Source organism: Heterocephalus glaber, unplaced genomic scaffold (assembly GCF_053883595.1).
Source record: "Heterocephalus glaber isolate CG9 unplaced genomic scaffold, H.glaber_assembly_v1.0 deba00001572, whole genome shotgun sequence".
NCBI classification, from domain to species: Eukaryota; Metazoa; Chordata; class Mammalia; order Rodentia; family Bathyergidae; genus Heterocephalus; species Heterocephalus glaber.
In genome coordinates, this window is record NW_028258357.1 from 22558523 (window position 1) to 22579719 (window position 21197).

General features: G+C 56.6%; 1 protein-coding gene across 3 annotated transcripts in view; it reads left to right on the forward strand.

Annotated features, from left to right (window-relative positions):
• Positions 1 to 698: 698 nt before the first annotated feature.
• Rfx4 (regulatory factor X4) overlaps positions 699 to 21197 on the forward strand; it is a 146634-nt gene continuing 126135 nt past the window's right edge. The window contains exon 1 of one of the 3 annotated variants that reach the window (XM_021258377.2): positions 699 to 1133. In XM_021258377.2, the coding sequence (XP_021114036.1) occupies positions 1091 to 1133 (43 nt within the window). In that variant the 5' untranslated portion in view covers positions 699 to 1090. The remainder of the gene's footprint in view (positions 1134 to 21197) is intronic. The other 2 variants (XM_021258376.2, XM_004844808.3) reach the window with 2 other exon arrangements.

Here is a 21197-nt window from a genome sequence, read left to right on the forward strand (position 1 = left end):
GGGGAGGGGACAGACAGACGGACAGGGCTGCGGGCGGGCGGGGAGGCAAGGCCTGGAGCCCGGCGAGGGACAAAGACTGGGGCGACGGAGGGGGAGAATCGGGACGCGAGGCAGGACGAGGGAGGGCCGGTGAGCGGGGCCCTGCGGCGGGGACAGGGTGAAGGCCCTGGCCCGAATCAGGACCGAAAGTCCCGGAGCAGCTGGCCAGCCCCGCGCCCTCCCCGCCAAGCGTCCTCTGTCCACCGAGGCTGCGGACGGGGTCTGCGGCTCCGGATCCCCCAGGCCCTCCACGTTCCCACGCGTGTCCGCGGATTTGCGTGGACGGAAGCTCCCGCGTCCCTCCCTGTACCTGTAGGGCCCCACCCCATGGCACCCAGGAGGACCCAGGAGGGCAGGGGCGCGGGAGGAGGCGTAGGGCCCACGCGTGGGCGCGCGAGACCCCGCCCGAGTCCCCGCGCCCCCAGCCTGCGCGGCCGGGCCGGCGGGGAGGGGGAGGGGCCGCATCTAAGCCAATTTTGATTTCGCCGTAATGAGCGCCGGGCCGGGCTGGAGAAGGCCTCTGGAACTTTAAATAAGAAAAACGTTGCTCATGCTATAATAGAAGGGGGAAGTCGGAGGGCCGGATTGCGTCGCCCCGAGCCCCCCTTTTCGGAGGCGGCTTTTCTTATTCAAAACAGGCCCACAATGGGCTTCACAGTGCGCCTGGCCACGGCCCCATCTGAGGAGCGGCCATTCATCAGGCCGGCTGGCCTATCAATGACACCGCTCCCATGGGGCTGCTATAAAATGATGCTTTTTCCCATGAAACATCCGCAAACATTTTGACGGGTCTGGCGCGGCCCGGCTGGATTACCGAGTGTCCCCTCGCCGGCTGCTGCGGCTGCTTCCCCTGCCCTTGCTCTCCGCCTTCCCTCGCCTCTCCTCGCTCCTTCTCCCCTCTTTCTTTCCCTCGCCTTTGATCCTCTTGCGCTCTCACTCTGCCCCGCGCTCTCCTCCCTCCCTTCCTCCCGGCCTCCCCGGCGTCTCTGGCACAGGGGATCCCCAAACATCGGGCTTTTCGGGGGGCGCCTGTGCTGCCCATGGGAAGAGCATGCATTGTGGGTTACTGGAGGAACCCGACATGGATTCCACAGGTCAGTGCTGCTGCGGGCGGCGGCCTGGGGGCAGGGAGGGCCGGAACTGCACGGAGACTTGCAAAACTTCAGACCCTGGAACTTGACAGTGGGACCCCGGAACGGAGCAGAAAGCGTGCAGCCGTCCCAAACCCGGGCGAAGCGTGCGTGTGTGTGCGCGTGTGCGTGTCCGCGTGTGCGTGTGATGTGCGCGCTGGGGAGCGCGCTTTCGCCACCTGGGACAAAGTTCGGTGCAGATGCGCTGCTGCGGAGCTCGGGCCCCTCCTGGGCCGCCCCTCCCTGCTCGCTGCAGGGATAGCTGCGCGCTCCAACGACGGCGGGGCTGGGAAGCCCAGCGGAACGGCGGGGGGCGGGGAGGTGGGCGCGCGGCAAAGCTGGTGGTCCTGGGGGACCAGCCCTGGATCTAGAGACAGGGGACCCCAGGAATGTCCAGGCGCTGTCCCTTCCTGCCTACCCGGAAGGCCCCTGCCACTCGCTCCCCGCGAGGCTGCAGCCTGCTGGAGAGGGCTGAAGGGAGGCCTGGCCCAGGTCCGCAAACCGCTATTCGGCTTGGGCACCGCCGCGGGGCGTCAGGGTTCAGGTCTCGGGGTCCTGCAGAGCAGGGGGACAGGAGTCTTACAGCGCAGCTGCCCCGCGTGGCGGCTCCTTCGCGCCTTCAATCCTCCGTCCAAGCGCTGTGCAGAGCGCAGTTTGCAGTCTGAGTTACTCGGAGTTCACTCCCTCCCACTCAGTCACTACCCCCGCGGCGGCTGTAACTTTGAGGTTGATGGGGTGATGTGGTCCAGGAGAGTCAGGGATGGGGCGGCGGGCGCAGCCGGGGTGCGCAGGCGGCAGCTTCGGAGAGCGCCCGCCCGGAACAGCTCCCGCGGGCTCCGCCGAAGGAGCAACAAGTGCTTGCGTCTCGGGTCCCCGCCGCTCCGTCCCGTTCCGAGCAAATAAACGGCCCCGGGAAACTCTCCTGACCTCGGGCCCTAGATGATAGGACGAGGGCCTACCACCGGGGCTGTGGTCATCCGGGCACCTCTCAACCCGGCTTTCTTCGGCCCCTGCAGAAAGACCTGCTGCAGCCCCGGCCACCTGGACACGCAGCCCTCCTGCCCCAGGACCCAGGGTAGTTGTCGGCCTCTGACCCCAGGCAAGGCTCTCCCCTGTGTGGGTGCCCAGGGAGTGGGCAAAGCCCGAGTCCCCGAGGACTCTGTTCCCTCCGTGATGGTGAAGAAGGTGTCCATTTTTAAAATCTCAAGTGCCTGTGAAATTTTGCATCTCCTGAGCACCCCAACATTGAAAGCAAACATCTCTAACAAAATTAAACTCATTCTGCAGAACTGGTGGCCAAGTATTTGCAGGGTGCCCATGTGAGGTCTTGGGGCTCTTTGCACCCCGACCTATGGCTGTGGTTTTTAGCTGAGCCTCTCCATGGCTTCCGTCCCCATCAGGACAGTGGCTATTCTCTGCTTCCCAGCCTGGGTGTGTCCAGAGGTCAGGAGGTAACGGCCACCCCCACCTCGAGTGCCAACGCTGCACACGGGCTCTGCAGGCAGTCCTGTCCCCTCTGCGCTTCCTCCTTCCATACCAGGAGCCATCTCGACTCTGCCACCCAGAACTCAGAATCCAAACTTCTGGGAAGTGGCAGCGTTGAGAAATCGCTGGAGGCGCATCAGTGACATTTCACTCTTCCTTGCAAAGCCCACGGTCAAAGCACTCCTGGCGGGTCTCTGGAATGGCCCTCACCTCCTTTCCAGAGAATTTAATCCAATTAGCTTTCCTCCGAGGCCCCCTTGTTATGGAAAGGTCTCTTCTGCCTGTCTTGGTGAGACCAGCGCTCCTTGGAGCAAGCGGTTCGATTCTCGCCCTTTCGTGTGAGATCCTGCGCGACCAGAAACACGCGCGTTACCGCGATCATTTCATCCCGCAAGGGCTCGAACAGAGACAAGCGTCGGGATCAGAGGCCAGCGAGCCGCGCCCGCGTCCCTCGCTCTCGGAAGGAAAATCCCCGCGAAGAGCCGGCCTCGGGAGCGGTTTGCAGGGCCGGGCTCTCGGGGCGGCCTTGGGGCCACTTCAGCGTGACCTGCGGAAACCCTGCCCTTTGTTCCGCGCACCGAGCCGGTAATATACTCCTCGGGTTTTCCCAAAATACCCCACAAGTGCAGGCCAAGACAGAGGCCCCATCGGGGAGGCCGGAGCCGGCGCGCGCGCCTGGGCCCCGGGCGTCGGCAGCCACCGCGCCGAGCCAGGGCGCAGGGCAGCGGGCGCGAGGTCCCGGCGGTCCCGCGTGGCCCGTCCTCCCCACGCGCGCCCCCTCCAACGCCCAGGCTCCTTTACTCGGGTTACCCCGACACTCGGGAACGAAGGCCGTGGGCGCGTGGAGGTGTTGACCCCTGGATCTGGCGTGAAGTGGCCGCGGCCCGGGCTGTCGGCTGCGCCCCAGGCGCGTGGCTTCTTCCTAAACGGGACGGCGAGTTAGCGCCTCGGGCTGCGGGCTCCTCGCACTGTGCGCCCCCGCGAGCCCAGCGCGGCCAGTGTTCTCGGAGCGGAGCTGAACCCTCGGAGCCCGACGGCGGGGCGAGCGGGCGCTGGGCCACCAGGCCAGGCCCGGCTCCGCGGGGCCCGCGTGGGGACGTTCGGGGGCCTTGGCGAGGAGCCCACGGGGACAGGCAACCGAGGGAGCCGCCCCGGCCCCTGCGTCGCGCCAGCACCGCTAACCCGGCCCTGGGGTTGGTGCGGGCTGCGGGGTCACCTCGGCCACCTGCTCCGCGCCGCGGGGCTGGCGGAGGCGTCGGCATCGCCGCCAGGGCCCGGGATTCCGGGGCTGCACCCCGGGGCGTCCGCCCCAGCCTGTCGGTCCGGTCCCCGCGCGGGCCGCGGGCCGCCGGCCTAGGACCCCGGAAAGGGAGAGGGACCCCAGCTCCAGGGCTGGGATCTGCGCCACCCCCACCCCCCGCGCGCGCGTCGCCATGGAGACCGCTGGAAGTTGGTGGCGGAAAACAGACCGGGCGCAAAACAAAATATTATGAGTGCAGTCGGGTGACTTCAGGGGGCGGGGGCCCGGAGGGCAGGAGCCGAGCCAGTGGCAGGGCGACAACAAAGGGCTCGAGCGAGGAGGGAGAGGGGTCTGGGCCGCTCCGTGCACCCTGTGCGCGGGACGGAAGGCCCCGCTCGGCTGTGGCACCTGCTGGGCTGCGGCGCCCCGCTCTCTGCAGCCTCCTCCCGCCCGGTCCCAGTCCGCAGGCCCAGGCGCCAGCTGCAGGGCCGCCTCCCCGGAGCCACCCGCTCGCCAGCCTGAACGCGGCTGGCTTTTCTTCCCCGCGACCCGGGGGTCGCCCCGAGGAGTTCTCTCCTGGCCTGCTCACACCAGCTGCGAAAGGGGGATGAGCTGGGCGGGGCGCAGAGGAGGAGGTGTGGGCCTGCTGTCCTGGGCGACCCTGTGTGGTCCCTGCCCTTTGTACAGGAGAAAAGCAAGCGGAGTTGGGCCTGGGAGGACTGCGATTCTTCTGGGCCACTTGTGACTTAGGCGAATGCAGCCTTGAGGGCTGGGAGGGTGGTGCTCGGGAAGCCACGGGACCCCTCTTGGCGTGGCCTGGCTGCAGAGTCCAGGAAGCATGCACGGCAGGTGAATCTCTCCCCGAAAGGAACAGGAACTGAAACATTTTGGAGTCACGGGGTTTTAAGAGTGAGAGCTGTGGATAACCATTTTCAAAGGGTCTCTAGTTTCCTCTCACGCCAGCTGAGGTGCGTTCCTTGTAAGGATTTGCTACGAGACACTATGTTTTATGGGGCTGTGGTCTGTGTCAACTTGGGGACACAGAAGTGCTTCTGAGGCCACCATTGCAGCCCTCACATGTGTTGGCGTGGAGAACACGCTGGCCGGCCCACCAGGACGCCGCCAGCACAAGAGACAGCAGCCTCCCCGTCCAAGACTCGGCTGCCTGGCCTGAAGAGGGGTGGCCGGACCGGGGATCACCGCGCCCCTCAGAATCCAACGCACCCTCTGACGTGTGCAGTGTGAAACCTGCCCGGCGTTTGTCTGAAAAGTGGTTTTCAGGCTGCTTTCTCAGCCATCCTCGAGGGAGGAGCGATTGCCAAGCATGGGGCTTCTTCGCCCCCACTTCCAGCATGTTAAGACTGTGGTTCTGAGTCAGGTTGGGGCAGGCTTGCCTTGGGGTCTCTGTCCAAAAGGCTGAGCAGGTATAAAACGAGCCCCTCATAGGCCAGAATGCTGCATGGCTGGAGCCCCACCCCTGCCGCCATCAAGACCGCCCCTCGCGCCTCGTGTTCTGTGGGGCTTTGGGGTAGCGTCTGCTGCCCTGGGGGCCCCACCTCGGCAGGCTGGAAGAGGTGGGAGAAGCCTGTGATGCTGCGTCTACCCCTCTACTCTCCTTGCAATTGCATTAGGGTTTGGGGGTTGAACTCAGAGATTAATTGGCGGTGTTGGGTAAAAGGACAGGGAAAGAGGGAGGGAAAAGGAAGGGAAAGAGAGGAAAAGTGAAAAGCAAAGTGAAACTGAATTTTCTTCAGCCTCAGGGAGGACCTGCTGGATGGCTGGATGGCAGGTCCTGGGGATGAACACGGCCACAGTCCCTGCTGCGGAGGACGCCAGGGCTGTTTGATTAGAGAAGGCACGGGCACCGTGTGTGGTGAGCCACAGGGATGTAAAAACAGGGCCCTGAGCCGAGAGGGAGAGCTGTCCCTTCCGCTGAGCACCTACCGCGTGTCTGTCCACAGCGGGCACGTGCACAGCACAGCACAGCCCAGCGACAGCTCGGCACCTTTCCGGGTGAGCGGGTGGAAGGTGCCCTGGCAAGAGCTAGATCGAGGCCGGCCGGGGACTGCTCTTCTCCACCCAGCCCTGCCAGTCCAGCCCCTGCCAGTCAGGGCTCGGAGGACTCAAATCCAAGAGTCGAAAGCCAGCGTCGTCTCTGGGCCCAGAGGAAGCCCCTCCGAGGGAGTCCCGTGGTGCTCCTGCGCTTGGAGAGGGTTAGATGAGGCAGCAACGATGGACGCTGTGCAGTGCCACGGTTACGTCTAGACTTCGGCCATAGGAAAACCTTGACTTCATTCATTCATTCGTTCGTTCATTCATGCTAGATGAATGATGCTAGTTGCTGAGCTTAATACAAATGCTGTCCCTGCCCCTCCAGAGCGTAAGATTGACAAGTCAATACAAGAACAGAATTTCAGCCAGGGATGGGCCCCAGGAAGAGAAAGCCCATCTGGAGAGCAGTGGACAGGCACTGAGGGGGAGGCGGCTCTTTCTCGGACGAGAGCCTCGTGTCTGGAAGCATCACGTTGCTGAGCCCCAGGTTTTTATGGGACAGATGCAGCCATCGATAGGGCCGTAGGGCATGAGTAGGAAATGTGAAAGCGATAACAGCAGACTCCGTGTGTACCACACGCCTCCACTCCACCGAGTGTGCTCATGCAAGTGTGTTATCTACGTGATGCTCTCAGTAACCCTAGGAGGGAGGCGCTGTTGCTATGCAGAGTTCACATGGAGAAAGCAACAGGCAGAGGTAGCAGCTGATGCGTTCCCTGTCCCCCTGCGCACTGGGCTGATGCAAATAACGGTACTTCTCTTCAGCTCCGCCATCCTTGGTTTCTATTACCCGTGGTCTGAAAATATTAAGTGGAAACTTTCAGAAACCAAGAATCCATAAGTTTTTGATAAGTTCTACTGCAATATATTGTTATCAGTATTCTGTTTTACCATTAGTTGCTGTTAATCCCTTACTATGCCTGATGTATAAACCAAACTTTACCCTAAGTATGTGCGTATGGAAAGAACCGTAATACACAGGGTTTGGCATGGTGCATGGGTTCAGTCCCCGTGACCTATTCCCCGTGGGTAGGGAAAGTGGCCGGGCCCTGCTCGTGTGGGGCCCAGGTCACCCTTACTGTGTGTGCCTAACCTTCCCGAGGCTGAGCACCAGTAAGAAACCCAGCTTCTCACTTGTAGTTGAAAAACTAATGTTTATTAAATGCTTCTCACGTTGCTAGGTACAGTGGACCCTCCAGTTACGACTGGCCTCACATACGAACAACTTGGGTCATGACCAGAATTTTAGTTTAAACTTACAAAGTCTTGACTCACGACCTGAACACCAGCCACTCATGTCTTCCAGATGGTCTCAGACACAGATTTAAAGAGCTCTGGAAGGAACATGACAGCCTCCTTTCTGTGTGGGGTTCACTGAGAAATCCTGGGCCAGTGTCTCCCTAAGGACACTGAGATCTGCCTGTGTGCAGGAGAGAGACTTTGAAGGCTGTGTAGAGGAGCCTGAGCCTTTACTTACCAACTTGAGTTACAACCTGCCCTTGCGAACAAATTGAGTTCGTAAGTCAAGGGTCCACTGTATCTATGAAGTACACTATTAGTTGTATTTTTAGAAATATATGCCAGGGTTCCTGCTTCATCCACCCTCTTCATATAGTGGGATCTAAGATGAAAGGCGCCTAAGAGGGTTTGCGCAGGGAGCCAGGGTCTGAGCCGAAGCCCACAGCCCAGCCTGTCTGGCTGAAGCCACTGCTTGAGTCCCTGGGCCATCCTACCTCTTCTGTTCCATGAGGGACATGGTGGTAGTGGGAGGGATGTCTAATAAAGCAAATATACTTGCAGCAAAAGCAAAAAGGACTTGTTATTTCTCCCTACGTGAGTGTTAAGATAGCCCTTTAACTATGTGGACAGAATTTTAAATTATTGTTGACAAAAATAGGGACATATGTGAAGCATTTGTTTCTTTACCACAAGCATGAAAGCTTCTTTCGTCTTCCTTGAGATTCACTCAAAGCTTAGTTAACGTGTGCTTCGTCCGTGAGAATGTCACAGCTCCAGCGGTGTCCACAGTGGATGCGTCTCAGGGAGGACAGCCCGCGACAACAGCCAGCAGTGACGTGACCGGTTCTGTGGCCATCAGGTGGTGTGACACAGGCACTGTGTGCAGTTGCCGTCCCCGGACACAGGTGTGGCTTCCAGAAAGAACTACAGCTCTGTGCTCAGCAGCCAACTCCAAGCCGCTCGCTGTCCAGCTGGGCGGCCCCCAGCGGGTTGTGCAGCCCCTCTAAGCTTCAGTTCCTTCTTTGTGAGAGGACCCCCAGATCCCACGATCGTTAGGAAAACGTAACTCATATGAAGATTGCTCACATTTAGTCTTTAATTTGGTACCTGGCACCTAGAAATTGCTCGGTAAATATCTGGAATTGCTCAGCAAAAATAACTATCTAGCCTTCCTATGCTTAGATGTCTAGGTAGGGAGAAAATCCTGAAAAACACTTCAGACTGTTTCTAGATATTTTCCTTCATGTGTAGTCACGGCCTCTGCTTTGGTCCCTTTCTGTCTGTCTTTCTTTCCAAGGCTGGGAAGTGCACCCAGGGCCTTGAGCTTGCTGGACAAATGCTCCACCGCCGAGCTCTGCCCGCAGCCAGCCTCCTTCCTGAGGTCAGGGAGGCCTTCCTTTGGAAAGGAAGACGCTTAGCGAGGAGGCAGGGACCTGTGGTGTGGCGGTGCCTGCCGCCCTGAACTTGGACCGAAGGCCCCGCACTCAGAGAGGACGCCTTGTGCCCCCCCTTAGCCCGGGTCATTGGACACTTGGTCTCAAGAGGCGGAAAATTCAGTTCCAAGTGCGTCCTTCTCTGAGGCATAGCTTAGCGGAGTGCAGAGAAAGAGCTTAGTTCCATCTCCTTCTTTAAAATGTGAGGCTAAAATGTCCATCCGTCTGTCTGCACCATTCAGCTCTTACATTTTATTTAATAGTCACGTTTGCCATGCACCATGAGCCCCTCCCTCCTCCTTGTTCCCCTTCCCATTTGGACAGGTTCTTCCTACTTCCCAGCATCTGTCCTCCATTCTGCTCCTCACTTACCCTTTGGGTTTCTCACACAAGAGAAACAATACGATATTTAAACATGTGAGTCTGATTTAGCTCACTTAAAATTATGGTCTCGAGATGCATGCATTGTTTATCCCTCTTTATGGCAGAGTAGTACTCCATTATATGTGAAAACCACGTTGTCTTTATCCATTCATCCGTTGATGGGCATATGGGCTGTTTCTAACATTTAGCTGTTGTAAACTGTGCGGCTATAAACATGAGTATGCATATATCACTGTGCTGTGATGCTTTTAATTCTTTTGAGAAGATTCCTAGAAGGGGAACAGCTGGGTCAAGTGGAACCTTTAGTCGTAGTTCTCTGAGGAATCTCCATACTGATTTCCACAGTGGTTGCACCAGTCTGCACTCCCGCCAGCAGTGGACCAGGGATCCTCTTTCCCCACAGCCCCGCCAGCATTTGTTATTGGTTGATTTCTTGATAGCAGCCATTCTTTCTGGGGTGAGATGAAACCTCAGCGTTGTGTTCATCTGCATCTCTCGAATGACCAGTGATGTTGAATATTTTTTCATGTGTTTGTTTGTCATTTGTACTTCTTCATCTGAGAAGTGCCTATTCATTTCAGACCCTCATTTTTGGATTGAGTCTTTAAATTTGGGGAGTACTTGCAGTTCTTGAGTTCTTGAAATTTTGGAGAGATCACAAAAAGCAGGAAAGCAGGAAAGCATGAAATGCAGCATGATGCTTTCAGCTGAATTTGGCCCAGATTTGGTCAACTGGGACTGGACCGACCTATACCAGTAGATTATGTGGTTTCGGTCGTGTTGTCTCCAAGCCTCAGAGCAGGAGCGCGTCAATATCTGCGTGTAGCTTCCACTCCACAGCTGGTTAATCTTCTAGAAAGCCCGAGGCATAACTTGCCTCTTGGCAGTTGTTTGTGTGAGGTTTCGAGCTGCTGCCCCTGGGCTTCCATGGCTGTGGTTGTTCCGTTTGGATTGGAAGGGATCCGCAAGCTCCGAGAAGCCTGGTGAGGGTAGCTGATGTCCGGTCACCCGGCTGTGCTGAGGTGGCTTGTTCAGGTGCAGCCTCAGTGAGGTTATGGGGTACAGCGGGTTTTATTGCAGGGGACAGAGAATTTCCACTCCATGCCTGCTGGCCCCTCGGCTCCAGTAAATTGGTGGAAATGTATCCGCAGGCCACACAAGGGACCTCGACTTTGAACTGGGCTCAGAACAGATCCCTGGAATAACCCAAAGCGCCACGAGTGATTCTAGTCACACTACCAAGCCAGCATCGAATGTTTAAGGCACAAATGCATTTTGTGAAAACAGTTCTGGCAGTGCGGGCGGTAGCTTTGGCTCTTGATGTTGCTGTGAAATGAGCCCAAGCCACTCGGAGCTTGGGAGAGGAAGGGTTTCTTTGAATGCCACAGTTATAGAATTTATATGTATATTCAAATGGCCACGAGTGACTGAGTTCCACATTAGCTTTTCAGGATGATTGGTCTAAATGTGGGGTCTTCAGACATATAACATGTTTATAATTTATAATTTGGGTCCTGGATCTGAAGTGCCCATGAAGAAGCCACGTTTCTTCTGCAGTTGTTAGGACCCACAGCATGAACTCGAGCCTCTTTAGATGGAATTGATCGGCTTCCGTACACATTTCGCTCATTTTCTTTGTGCTGTTCCCTCCTGAGTAGTCTTGCCTGAGAGAAGACATAGGGCACCATGTGGAGCTCTTCCCTCTATCAAGTCCTTTCGTGTTGTCCTCAGATGACCACGAGATGGGCTAAAATTTCTGCTCCTGGGAGTTTCATTTCTTTCACTCTTTTCTCAAATAGTGTCTCCAGAAAGCATTCTTTGATGTTATAGAAAATACACGTCTGGCTGAGAAGTGCATAGAGTTGCCAGGAAGAAAATCCGGAAGGGTTGAAGTCCTCAGCTAAAAGCTCAAAGCTTCTCGGCATTGGACAGATTTCTAAAGTGTCCATGTGTCGTCATGAGAGAGGCCTTTGGTTGCCACAAACTTTTAGTTTACCTCACTGGGCCGGGTGTTGGCACTACTGTGCTGCAGGTAGGGGACCTCCTCAGAAATGCCAGGTTTGGGGAAAGAAACATCTTTTTCTCCCAGTCAGGAGTGGAAACTGCTGTGGTCAGAAGCATGAGCGGTTTCCCTGCTCCTCAGACTCTGCCGGTGCCTGGGCTGCGAGGTGTTCTCTGCTGGGCACCTCGCAGGGCAAGGCCGAAGGGCACTGGGCTGGGAGTCCTGCCTGCTCAGCCTTGCCCTGTGACACCTGGAGCCTCTGACTCTACCAGGAGCACTGCCGGCAGAGTGTCCAGGGGACTCAGGAACTGAGAAACCCTCCCTACGGATCTGTGCTCTCTTCAAAGACTTTCTTGGTTTTGAAAGAGACTTCCCCCAGCCAGTACTGGGGCTTGAACCCAGGGCCTTCATACTGAGCTACGTCCCAGCCCTTTTTAAATTTTTTAAAATTTTGAGATAGGATCTTGATAAGTTTTTAAGTTGCCCAGGCTGGGTTTGCATTTGTAATCCTCCTGCCTCAGCCTCCCAGAGTGCTAGGATCAAAGGCGAGCTGTACCACACCCTGCTTTCTAAAAATGAGATGAAAACACCACAGCCATGTGATTGTGCACCTGGGGATACAGAGATCATTTCTGAGATGGAATAAGTGAAAGATCTGGTAGTTGACAGCAGGATTACTTTGTGATTTATTTTCAAAAAATTTTCTGTATAAAGATGTTTGCAATTGGGTAGTAGATTAGTAAGGCTTTTTTCCAGGCCTGGTGCTGAGTACTAATGTGTGTTACTTCACTGCATTACCACGCAGAGCCCACGTATGGCCTTGTAGCCCTGCTTCACAGATGAAGAAACTGAGGCTCAGAGAGCCTAGGTAACTTGTCCAGGGCGCACCTCCTGTGTCCAGCCAGGATTCGAACACTGGTCACTCTGAGTCTAAAGCCAGGCTGCTTCCTCATCAGCTAAAACCTCAGGCTAGAAGGGGATCTTGGAGCCCCACATCCCAGCCCTCGGCCTCCAGGACTTTGGCAGCAGGAGGCTGACTGAGGGTCCTCTGGCGCCCTTCCTGGGGACCCCTCTGCACCATGCGGCTTGGCTCTCCAGTCACTCAGAGCTTCAAGTTTGAGCTGCCACCCCCGAGGGCCTGGATCCACCCCACCCAGACACTGCCAACCACTTTGTGATTCTAACGTCATACACACATCATCGAGGGCTTCACAGCTGTCCACTCACAGACACAGTTCCACTTGGAATCGCCCGGTGCAGGCTCTGAAATCTGCAGGCTGTGAATCAGCTTTGCCGTGCATGGACGCATGGACGTGGCCTCAGTCTGCTTGTCAGGAAGGTGGAGCTATTCCGGGAGCCGCCCCTAGACAATCGTGAGGAGGGAGAAAGGTGATCGAGTAAAGGTACCAGCACGGGCCAGGAACGCTGGGAAAGTTCAGCGCACGTGAGGTGCCCGGATGCCACTTGCTTCCTCCCGTGGCCTCCTGATGCTTCTAAGACCCCTCCCTACCATGGGCCCCATAGGAAAAGAAAACACAACTTTATGGAGTGCACTGGTGTGTTCAGTCTTTCCAGATGCTGCCCCTGAACCGAGAGCTGGCACGATCAGTCATTGCCATCTGACACCAGGGGAAACTGAGGCTTGGAGGGATTCGGCCACGTGTTGGTTCATGGTACCGCGGGCGTCCACACGGAGGCCTGTCGTGGTACCAGGCCTGAGGAGGCTTGTTTAGATCAGGCCACCCCGCAGCAATGACAAGCAGTCACGGCGCTGGCTGAGGGCTCCCCGCCAGCGGAGTCCAGGCTGACCTACGTCCTTGTCCTCTGTGCTTAGCATGGTGCCTGGCATCCACGAGGGCAACGGACACAGTCAGTGCCTAGTAAATGCTCACTTGGCCACTGCGCCCGCCAGCCTCAGCCTCACAGGGCTGCTTCTGAGCCCGGTTCTAGCATGGCGGCTCAAGCCTCCGTCACACCAGTACGGGGCAGATCAATGTCGGGTGAAATCATGGTCCCTCGACCTCCTGCTCCCCACCAGGCAGGCTGCTGATGTTCCCCTAATTCGTTTCTTTCCCCTCCAAGTCCTGTCCTTCCTCCACTCCTTACTGATTTGCTGGTTTTGCCCCAGGTACAGGGACTAGCAGGTGAGCATGTTACAGTCAGCTCTTAAGGAGCTTCTATTATTCTCCTAATCCTCATAATAACTTCATGGGGTCGATTTATTTTTATAGGAAGGAAATGGAAGTCCACGGGGTTAAGTAATTTGCCTGGGGTTGCAGAACTTGCTTAGCCCATTGTAACGGAAGGAATAGAATTAGTGTCTTTCTGGCTTCCAAACCCAGGTTTTTTGCACAGCACCAAGAGATCCAAGAATCAAACAGGAAAAGGAACAGGAAGAGCCCAGAGGAGGTGCCCTGGGCCTGAGCATGGCATGAAGATTGGGGTGGCTGAGCACTTCCTATGCCTGTTCACTTACATCCCATACAGACCCCATTTCTTGCTGTCACTGATTCTGGCCCCCTGACTTTGCAGATGGAGAAATCGAGGCTCCAGGAGGTCAGCTCTCTTACCCAAGAGTGAGCCTTGAACCTAACAGTTTGGCTTCCCCATTCCTGCTCTTCACTATGGCACTGTCACCAAAAAGAAAAGTATTTTAAAAGTTCCTCTGCCATCAACAAGTACTTGAAGTCACAGAGGCCCTACGTGTCTCGGGCTTGCAGTGTCTGGCGCGATGCAAGGTGCTCCTGTCCACTTGCTTACGGCTCACCCCGCAGCAAGGAGGCCGGCAGGTTACTGATCCGAGTCGTATGCTGAGGGCTGCTGTGGTCTCAGCTCTGCCTTGACACATGCAGCCAGGAAGCGATGGGAGGGGAAGAGAGCATCCGTGTGGAGTCGATCCCTGAGCCCAGCTGGCTGCTCTTCCTTCTCCTGGGAAATGACGCGGGAGACAGAAACGTTCTGGGCTCCAAGTTGCTCGTTAAAGTATTGTTGAAACCCAGAATTGTGCGTAAGGGACAGCAGACGGCTGTCACACAGCGACAGCTGCGAAGACTAGCCACATGGCGGAAGTCAGCACGATGGGCTGTTAGGAGGGACAGGAGCTGCGTGAGAGGCCACTGCTCACTTCTGTGTGTATGTGGCTGTGAGATTGGGGAGCAAGGAGGAACAGAAGCTCCCAGGGAGAGGGGCGGCTCTGCGGGAAAACCTGTTTCTCTGCCTGCCATTTAGAAATGTGATTTCTCTGGTGCATGTAGCCTCAGAGAAGGAAGTTTGGGTGATTTGTCCCCAAAGTGCAGGCTGGGGTGAGGTGTCTGGGTCCTGCAGTCAGGAATGCCAGGCTCCCAAGCCCCATCCCCTAACAGGGGGGAGCGAGGAAGCCGAAAGAGTCAACAACAATCAAAAGTCCCCAAGGACAAGGCAGCGATGTCCACATGAGCAGATGCTGGGCAGAGAGCGGAGCCTCAGGCCCAGTGATTCTGTTCTATGTATTTTAATAATATTGCAGTGATGGAGATGAACTGTGTCGACATGGGGGAGGGAGGTCAAGGGAAGCAAATGTTCTCGGAGTCGGCTTTTGCGGTGAATTTCCCCTCCACGGGAGGTGGCACTGAGCTCCTTAGCTCTGATTCCTCTGCTGCCTGGAGACTGAGTTCCTGATCTCCCGGCAGACGTCCTGAGTGCACCCTTGGGTGTTTGCCCGTTAGTTCTTGTGCAGTGCAAGGAACAAGCCCTTCATCTCTGCTGACCTTGGGTTCTGTGTTTTGAGTTTTACTGCAGTGAGATCAGGTGCAGAGCTGAGCACCCGCTCTGTGTCTGCTGTTCTGCTGGAGGCAGCTCAGTCCCCAGTGGCCTTCCAGGCTGCCAGACCACAGCGCTGTCCCATGGGTGAGCGGTCAGGGCCCAGCCCGCGGGGCCGCCTGACTCGGCAGCTGTGTGGTCTTGAGTGAGCTTCAGCTCTGACGATGGGGTCAGTGAGGGCCTTGGGGCCACCTTCCAAGAGAGTGTCCCCGCTGTCCCTTGAGAGTCGCCTGGGTCAGGCTGTGACCGAGACCCCCAAGGATGCGGATGAGACTGGAGGACACTGCCAGGGCAAGGGAGCCCAGTCCCAGGAGGGGGTGCCCACCTTTTCCCTCCCCTCCATCTTTCTCCCCATGCCTGCCCCAGCCCAGGCCTCTAAGACCTGGCTAGATGGGCAGTGGCCTCCTGCCCCGGGGGACTGTGACATTCCAGTTTGCCAGGGAAAGCCCCGGCGTGCCCTGGGGTCCTGGAAAATGACGAATAAGGCTGCTTTTCCAGATCAAAGTGCAGGCCTGGATACCGAGTGATGCTCTCACGCTAGTCCATGGCTTCCGTCCCTCTGAGGCTCGGCTTTAAGAGTGCATCGGGCAGCTCGGGATGGGAGGGCTTACAGCAAACCTCCTTCTGGACAAAACCCAGACGCCTCAGCCGAACACTCGTGAGCATGGAGCCGCCCCAGAGCCAGACAGGAAGTTCTGGGTGCACACGTGTCCAGCAGCACCAGAGGGGAACTGGGCCTGCATCGCCACCTGTTTCTCAGTGCGGTTGTGCATGGCGGAGTCTTGAGCTGAACTCAGCACAGACTGTGTCCATCCATCTGTCTGTCAGGCTGTGTCTGTCCGGCCCACCATAAGGAGCAGACAGGAGCAGTGAGTGAGTGGATGCGAGTCCTCCGTGGGTTCCCTTTCCGAGCCGGCGCGGCTGGCTCACCTGCTCAGAGCCCTGTACGGTCCTCCGGGCACTGGAAACAAACAGGAAGCTCTTACGATGGCCAGCACGTCCCTGCGCATTTTCAAGCCCCCAGTCCTCGCCCTGCTGTCCCCCTGTTCCCTGTCCCCCACCCCGCCTCTGGCCTCGGGGGGAGACCTCTGTGTCCCCATGGCCTAGAGCAGCACCCATCTCTCTGTCACCTTCCGCCACTGCTGCTTCCCGAAGTCATCTCTTCCTCCGCACAGGTCCCTGTCCCCACACAGCTGACTACCTGCCCGACTTGGCCGTGTTTGTCACGAGAGCCGGGCAAGCAGTCGCTGTTTGGAGAGCACAGGGAGGAATCACAGCGGGGCCGGACAGGGCCCCTTCCTGGAACCCAGTGGCCCTTGGGGCAGGGCCTGTGGCATTGCCACGGCATCCTCCTGACCCCACCCCACCCCAGGTCACCCTGGAGAAGCCACAGCTGCCATCACACCTCCTGTGTTGCCACCAGCGGAGCCCAGGGACAGAGAAAGGGCCGGAGGATGAGCAGGAGGCCAGCCCTTCCCGGGACCAGAGGGGACTGGAGCGGTTCTACTGGTAATGAGCAGGGCCGGGAAGGGACCGGGCCAGCCTCCGAGCCTCTCAGTACCACTTGTCAGCTCCTTTGAGTCATGCTTCTAAAGCTGCCAATTGCTGAAATAGGTCGAGCACAGCTCCCTGAAGGGCAGTGGGCGCGGAGCACGGACAGCGCCTTCCGTGAGAGCCTGGTGACGCCCCAGCAGACCTCCCTGCACCCGCCCGTCCAGCCTGGAAGCAGAGCTCCTCTGCACCTTTACTTCCCTCCCTGCTGGGGACCAAGGTAGCCTCCTGGCTGCCAGCTGCTCCTCGTGGACACCCTGCCTGTCACCCCTCCACACCTCCGGCCCTGGGCTGATGATCACATCTCCTTTCCAGAGCCCCGGGCCTTTTCCGTGACTGTGACCCTCTTGTGCGTGTGCCCTGCTTCCCCTTGGTTTGGCGGTGGTGACTCCTTTGGGGACCACCTGCAGTGCCACCTCACCCTTAGAAGGCCTCCTCGTGTGCCCCTCAGCATCATCAGAAGCCCTGCTGTTCTGCTTCCTCTGGGTGCGGAGGCCAAGCGCTCCAGGGAGAGGACAGCAGGCCAGCTGTGGTGACAGACCTGGCTCGGCTGCACATCCAGGGCCTTCCCCAGCTTCTCGGAGTCTCCCTTTCCTCCTGGCGGAGCAGACTTAAGAATCTTTTCCTGTTGCTCTGAGGAGTGGAGACAGTATGGGAAACAGGGTGACTGGCAACAGGAAGACACAGTACATGTGACACCACCATGCCCCTCTGTCCCCATCCCTTGGCAGTAACTTCGGGTCTGTGGAGCTGGGGCCTTCCTCTTTATGGCCCACAGCCCAGCATGCTAAGAGCTATACCTGTGCCATCTCAGCTCATCTCTGGAGGCTGCAGGTGGGGATTTAGGAAGGTTCAGGAGCCTTCTCCATGTCGTACAGCTAGTAAGTGGCTGGGCTCGGGTTTGGAATCCAGTTGTCCCAAGCCTGCCCTGTCTCTTATTTCCTCTTGCTCTCACTTTGTCCCCTGGGGCCACCCCAGGTCACCACACACCCAGTCCTCCTTACACAAGTCAAGCAGCGTTCCCCGAAGGGCCCGAGCCAGCCTCTCTGAACCTTGAGAGACCTTGTTCTCTCACCAGACTAAAGCTCTGCTCAAATTCTGTTTCCGCTCAGAGGCCTCCCTGGTGGAGGGTCTGTCTGTCTCTGCCCTTTATCCGACTTTGCTTTGCTTCATCGCAGTCGTCACCACCAGCTATGTGCCCATCGCTGTTCTAGGCTCTCAGGGACCAGGTACTCAGTGAGACAGATAAGGTTGTCCACCTTCACGTTAAGGGTGAGGAAGATGTACGATAGAAAAATCAACAAGCATGATAGTTTTAGGTCTTGAGACCCTGGTCCACCAGAGATATCCTGCAGTACCATATTGGCTTCCTGTTGAGCAGCTTTTGTGCATCCCTTCTGCTGGAAGTTGACACTGAAGGCACTTGGTCATTATTTGCAAAACGAATGGATAGTCTAACAGATCCCTGGGACCATGCTCCGCAAACTTCGAAGACCGCCTGGCTTTAGATGATGATCTCTATCGGCTCTGTTTGCCAAATGAATGCATGTTCGTGAGGCACCGCTCTGAGCCTTGGACCATCTTGGACCTGCTGAGTCCTGGGTGTGGCCACTTCCTGGGTGCTCTTTGTTGCCACACAGGGAACAAAGCTTCCTAGAAAACCCGATAATGTACATGGCCCTGCTCAAATGCACTACAGTATGTGAAACTGAAAATCACTTCAGATGGAGGCTTCCGAGTCCTCCACCCAAAGCGAAGAGGCAAGTAAAGAAGCTCTGTCCCGAAGGACATGGGTTAAGTCCTGGTGAAAATCCATATGCATCACCTGCCTCCTCCTCCCCGTGTGCCGTTCTTGGAGCCCAGGCTCACAGCCATCTGTAAATCCTTCCGGCATCTAGAGAGAGCTTGGTTCTTACCGAAAGGTCAGATGGTTTTGGAGGATCTCAAATGAGGCAGCTGGGAAGGAGAAGTAATCTATGCGGGAGCTGAGTGCCCCTTCTCCGCCAGGAACACAGTGCCAACCTCGAGGCCGCCTTGCTTTGGAGCCCTGGCATCAGAGCCCGAGCTCCCAGACCTCTAAGAAGCAATAATAAACACACCATGCAGGGCCAGGGATCTAGCTCAGTGCCACTGAGCCTGCCTTGAAAGCGCAAGGTCCTGAGTTTGATCCCCAGTACCAAAAAAACAAAACAAAAAACCACCATGCAGTGTTGTTCTGAGGTTTCGTTTGGGAAGCTTTCGTGGGAAGATGCCTTTCCCAGCACTGCACACAGTAGGGGCTTCATGTTGTTCTGGAGAAGTGTAGCATGTTCAACAGCACATCTGTACCAGGCGCGTCCAGAGGCTGGCCACAGCGTGGGCCCTGTGTGCAGGAAGGAGGGCAGGGTGACAAGCCATGTCTGCCTGAGCTCAGGAAGCAGCCTGTCCGCTTTCTGGACGGTGATCAGAGGGAGGGGCCAGGCTTTCTCGTGCCTCCGTCACCCACGGCTTCTCTTCAGTGCAGCTTCTTGTTTCTAGAAGGTACAAAAGAGATATTTGTTGCATTTGGAAAATCACCATTGATGTGTGGCACACTTTCTACTTGATAAGGAAGAAAACAGTTAAGAAACGCTACAGCTGTCAGGTGGGTCTACTTACACACTTCGTGTTCCTCGCTTACATCATGCTTGTCACTAAGGTGACATCGCTCAGGCCACAGGAACCCTTTCTACCAGCGATGGCGAACCTTTCAGAGCTTTCAGTGATACAAACAGCCCATTGCAGCACGTGTGCCATCGGTTCACCACCACTGCTTCATCCCACACAGTGGTAGGGAGTCCAAAGAAAGAATCAAATGAGCCGCCTTCGGGAGATGCGAGACTGATGAAGAAGTATGGAAAGGAATTCAGCAAAATTACAACATGGGAGAGGGGTAGAGAAATGCTAACACAAGGCCGGCTGCGCTGCATCCTGTGTTCTAGGGACTGCGCAGGACACAGAGGGAGCTCAGTTCACACTTCAGTGAGCACTGCGGTTATGACTCCAGGGTGAGTGCTGATCCTGTGTCCTACTAGCTGGGTGACTTTGGACCTAATCTTTTGTGTGTGTGTTTTTTTGGTACCGGGGATCGAACTTGGGACCTTGTACTTTCGAGGCAGGTGCCAGAACCACTGAGCTAAGTCCCCAGCTGGACCTAATCTTTTGAGCCTTGGTTTTCTTATCTATAAATGTGCCTATTAAGAGCTGGGCATTGTGGTGCATGCCCGTAATCCCAACAATTGGGAGGATCACTGAGTTCAAGGCCAGCCTGAACCACGTAGCAAGACCTTGTCTCAAAAAAAGGTGCCTATTAGCAGCCTCTGCCTCATAGGGTTATAATAGGATCTAAATGTTACTGCATGTAACAGGTTGTACAATGCCTGACCATCCTAAGTGTGTGATAGATGGTGGCCTTTCCTATTACTAAATCATATGATCAAATAAATAAGGCAGCAGAACACAGGACTTTATCCAGAAGTCAACATGCGTCATTCTGGTTGAGTAATTGCTGAAGATCGTTCTAAAGTGCACGAACTGTCCCTCAGTTGACCTGCATAGAGGCCTCCTGGAGTGTAGTATGGAGCAACCTGGCACCTGGGACTCGAGCAGCAGATGCCCTGCTGAGGACCCCACTAGGGAAGAAGGCAAATGTCTTGATGCACCTGTGGCTCCAGGGGCTGTGGGACACGTCTGCATCACACACACACAGCCTGGAACACCGACCCTTGATAGCACAAGAGCTTCAGGTGGCGGCTTCACCAGACTCAGCACATTTCACGCATCCGTCCAGACCCTCGGAGTCTGTCCTGGAGGCCAGATGCCTGTCTGGACGCAGACAAATCAGAAGGCACCAGAAACAACTGGATTAGATGGCGAAGAAGCAGGAGGCAGGTCTTCCAAGAATGAGCTGAAGCGAGTAGAGCACTTTGACCAGAAGAAGAGACACGACGGGGGTCTTGCCATGTCCTCCGTGTGCCGCCGAGACCCTTCCCCAGCATTGTGGGGAGCCATGGGGCTACACCAAAGGCCTGGGGCAGGGAGACCTGTGTGGGAGCAGCGGGTGGCAGAGAGGGTGCTCGGCGAGTGGTCCTCCCAGCCTTCCTCATGGTGCTATACTTCCCTGGCCTTGTACCCTCGCCGTGCTCCCTCCAGTGCTGGCTGGGGTGCACTGGAGAAGCAGGAGCCCAGGGAGGCCCCTACTGACTCGAACCTTGGCGGGCAGGTACCACACAGCCGGAGCTGGCTGTGTTCAGAGCTGGCTGTCCTCCAGCCGGGGCCAGGAGTCCCTTGTGGCCACCGCTCCTCGGGGCTCTCACTGCAAGAACTGACCCCTTCAGGAACTCGGAGGGGACTATGCAGATGCAGTCAGGGGCCCTCTGGGAGGCAGAGGGGCCTGCAGCCCAGCTTCCCAGCATTCCCGGCTGGTGTGTCCACACTGTGCACTCCATATCTGCAGGGGGGTGCATTTTAATGTTTTCAGCTTCTCTGCCCCTCAGTATTTTCTCGGAAATACCAGATTTCCATATCCTCCTAACAAGCTGGCTCTTGTTCCGCTCTTTGGCTATCTTCCCCCAACTTATTTACAATTTTGGAAGCAGCTTTTAAAAGAATATTTGTTGGAACAGAAAATATTAAACAACACGAAACACCCAACACTTCTCATTGCTGGTGCTGTTGCGTGTGCTTTTCCTCACTGGGTAGCAAATCCACCGCCTGGCTTTTTTCTGCCTGCAGTTTGTGACCTGCGTGCTAACCAGTGATCCTTTCCTTGGCTCTTTGAATTACGAGGGGTCACTTTACTTGATCCCTCTGTGCCTCAGTTGCTT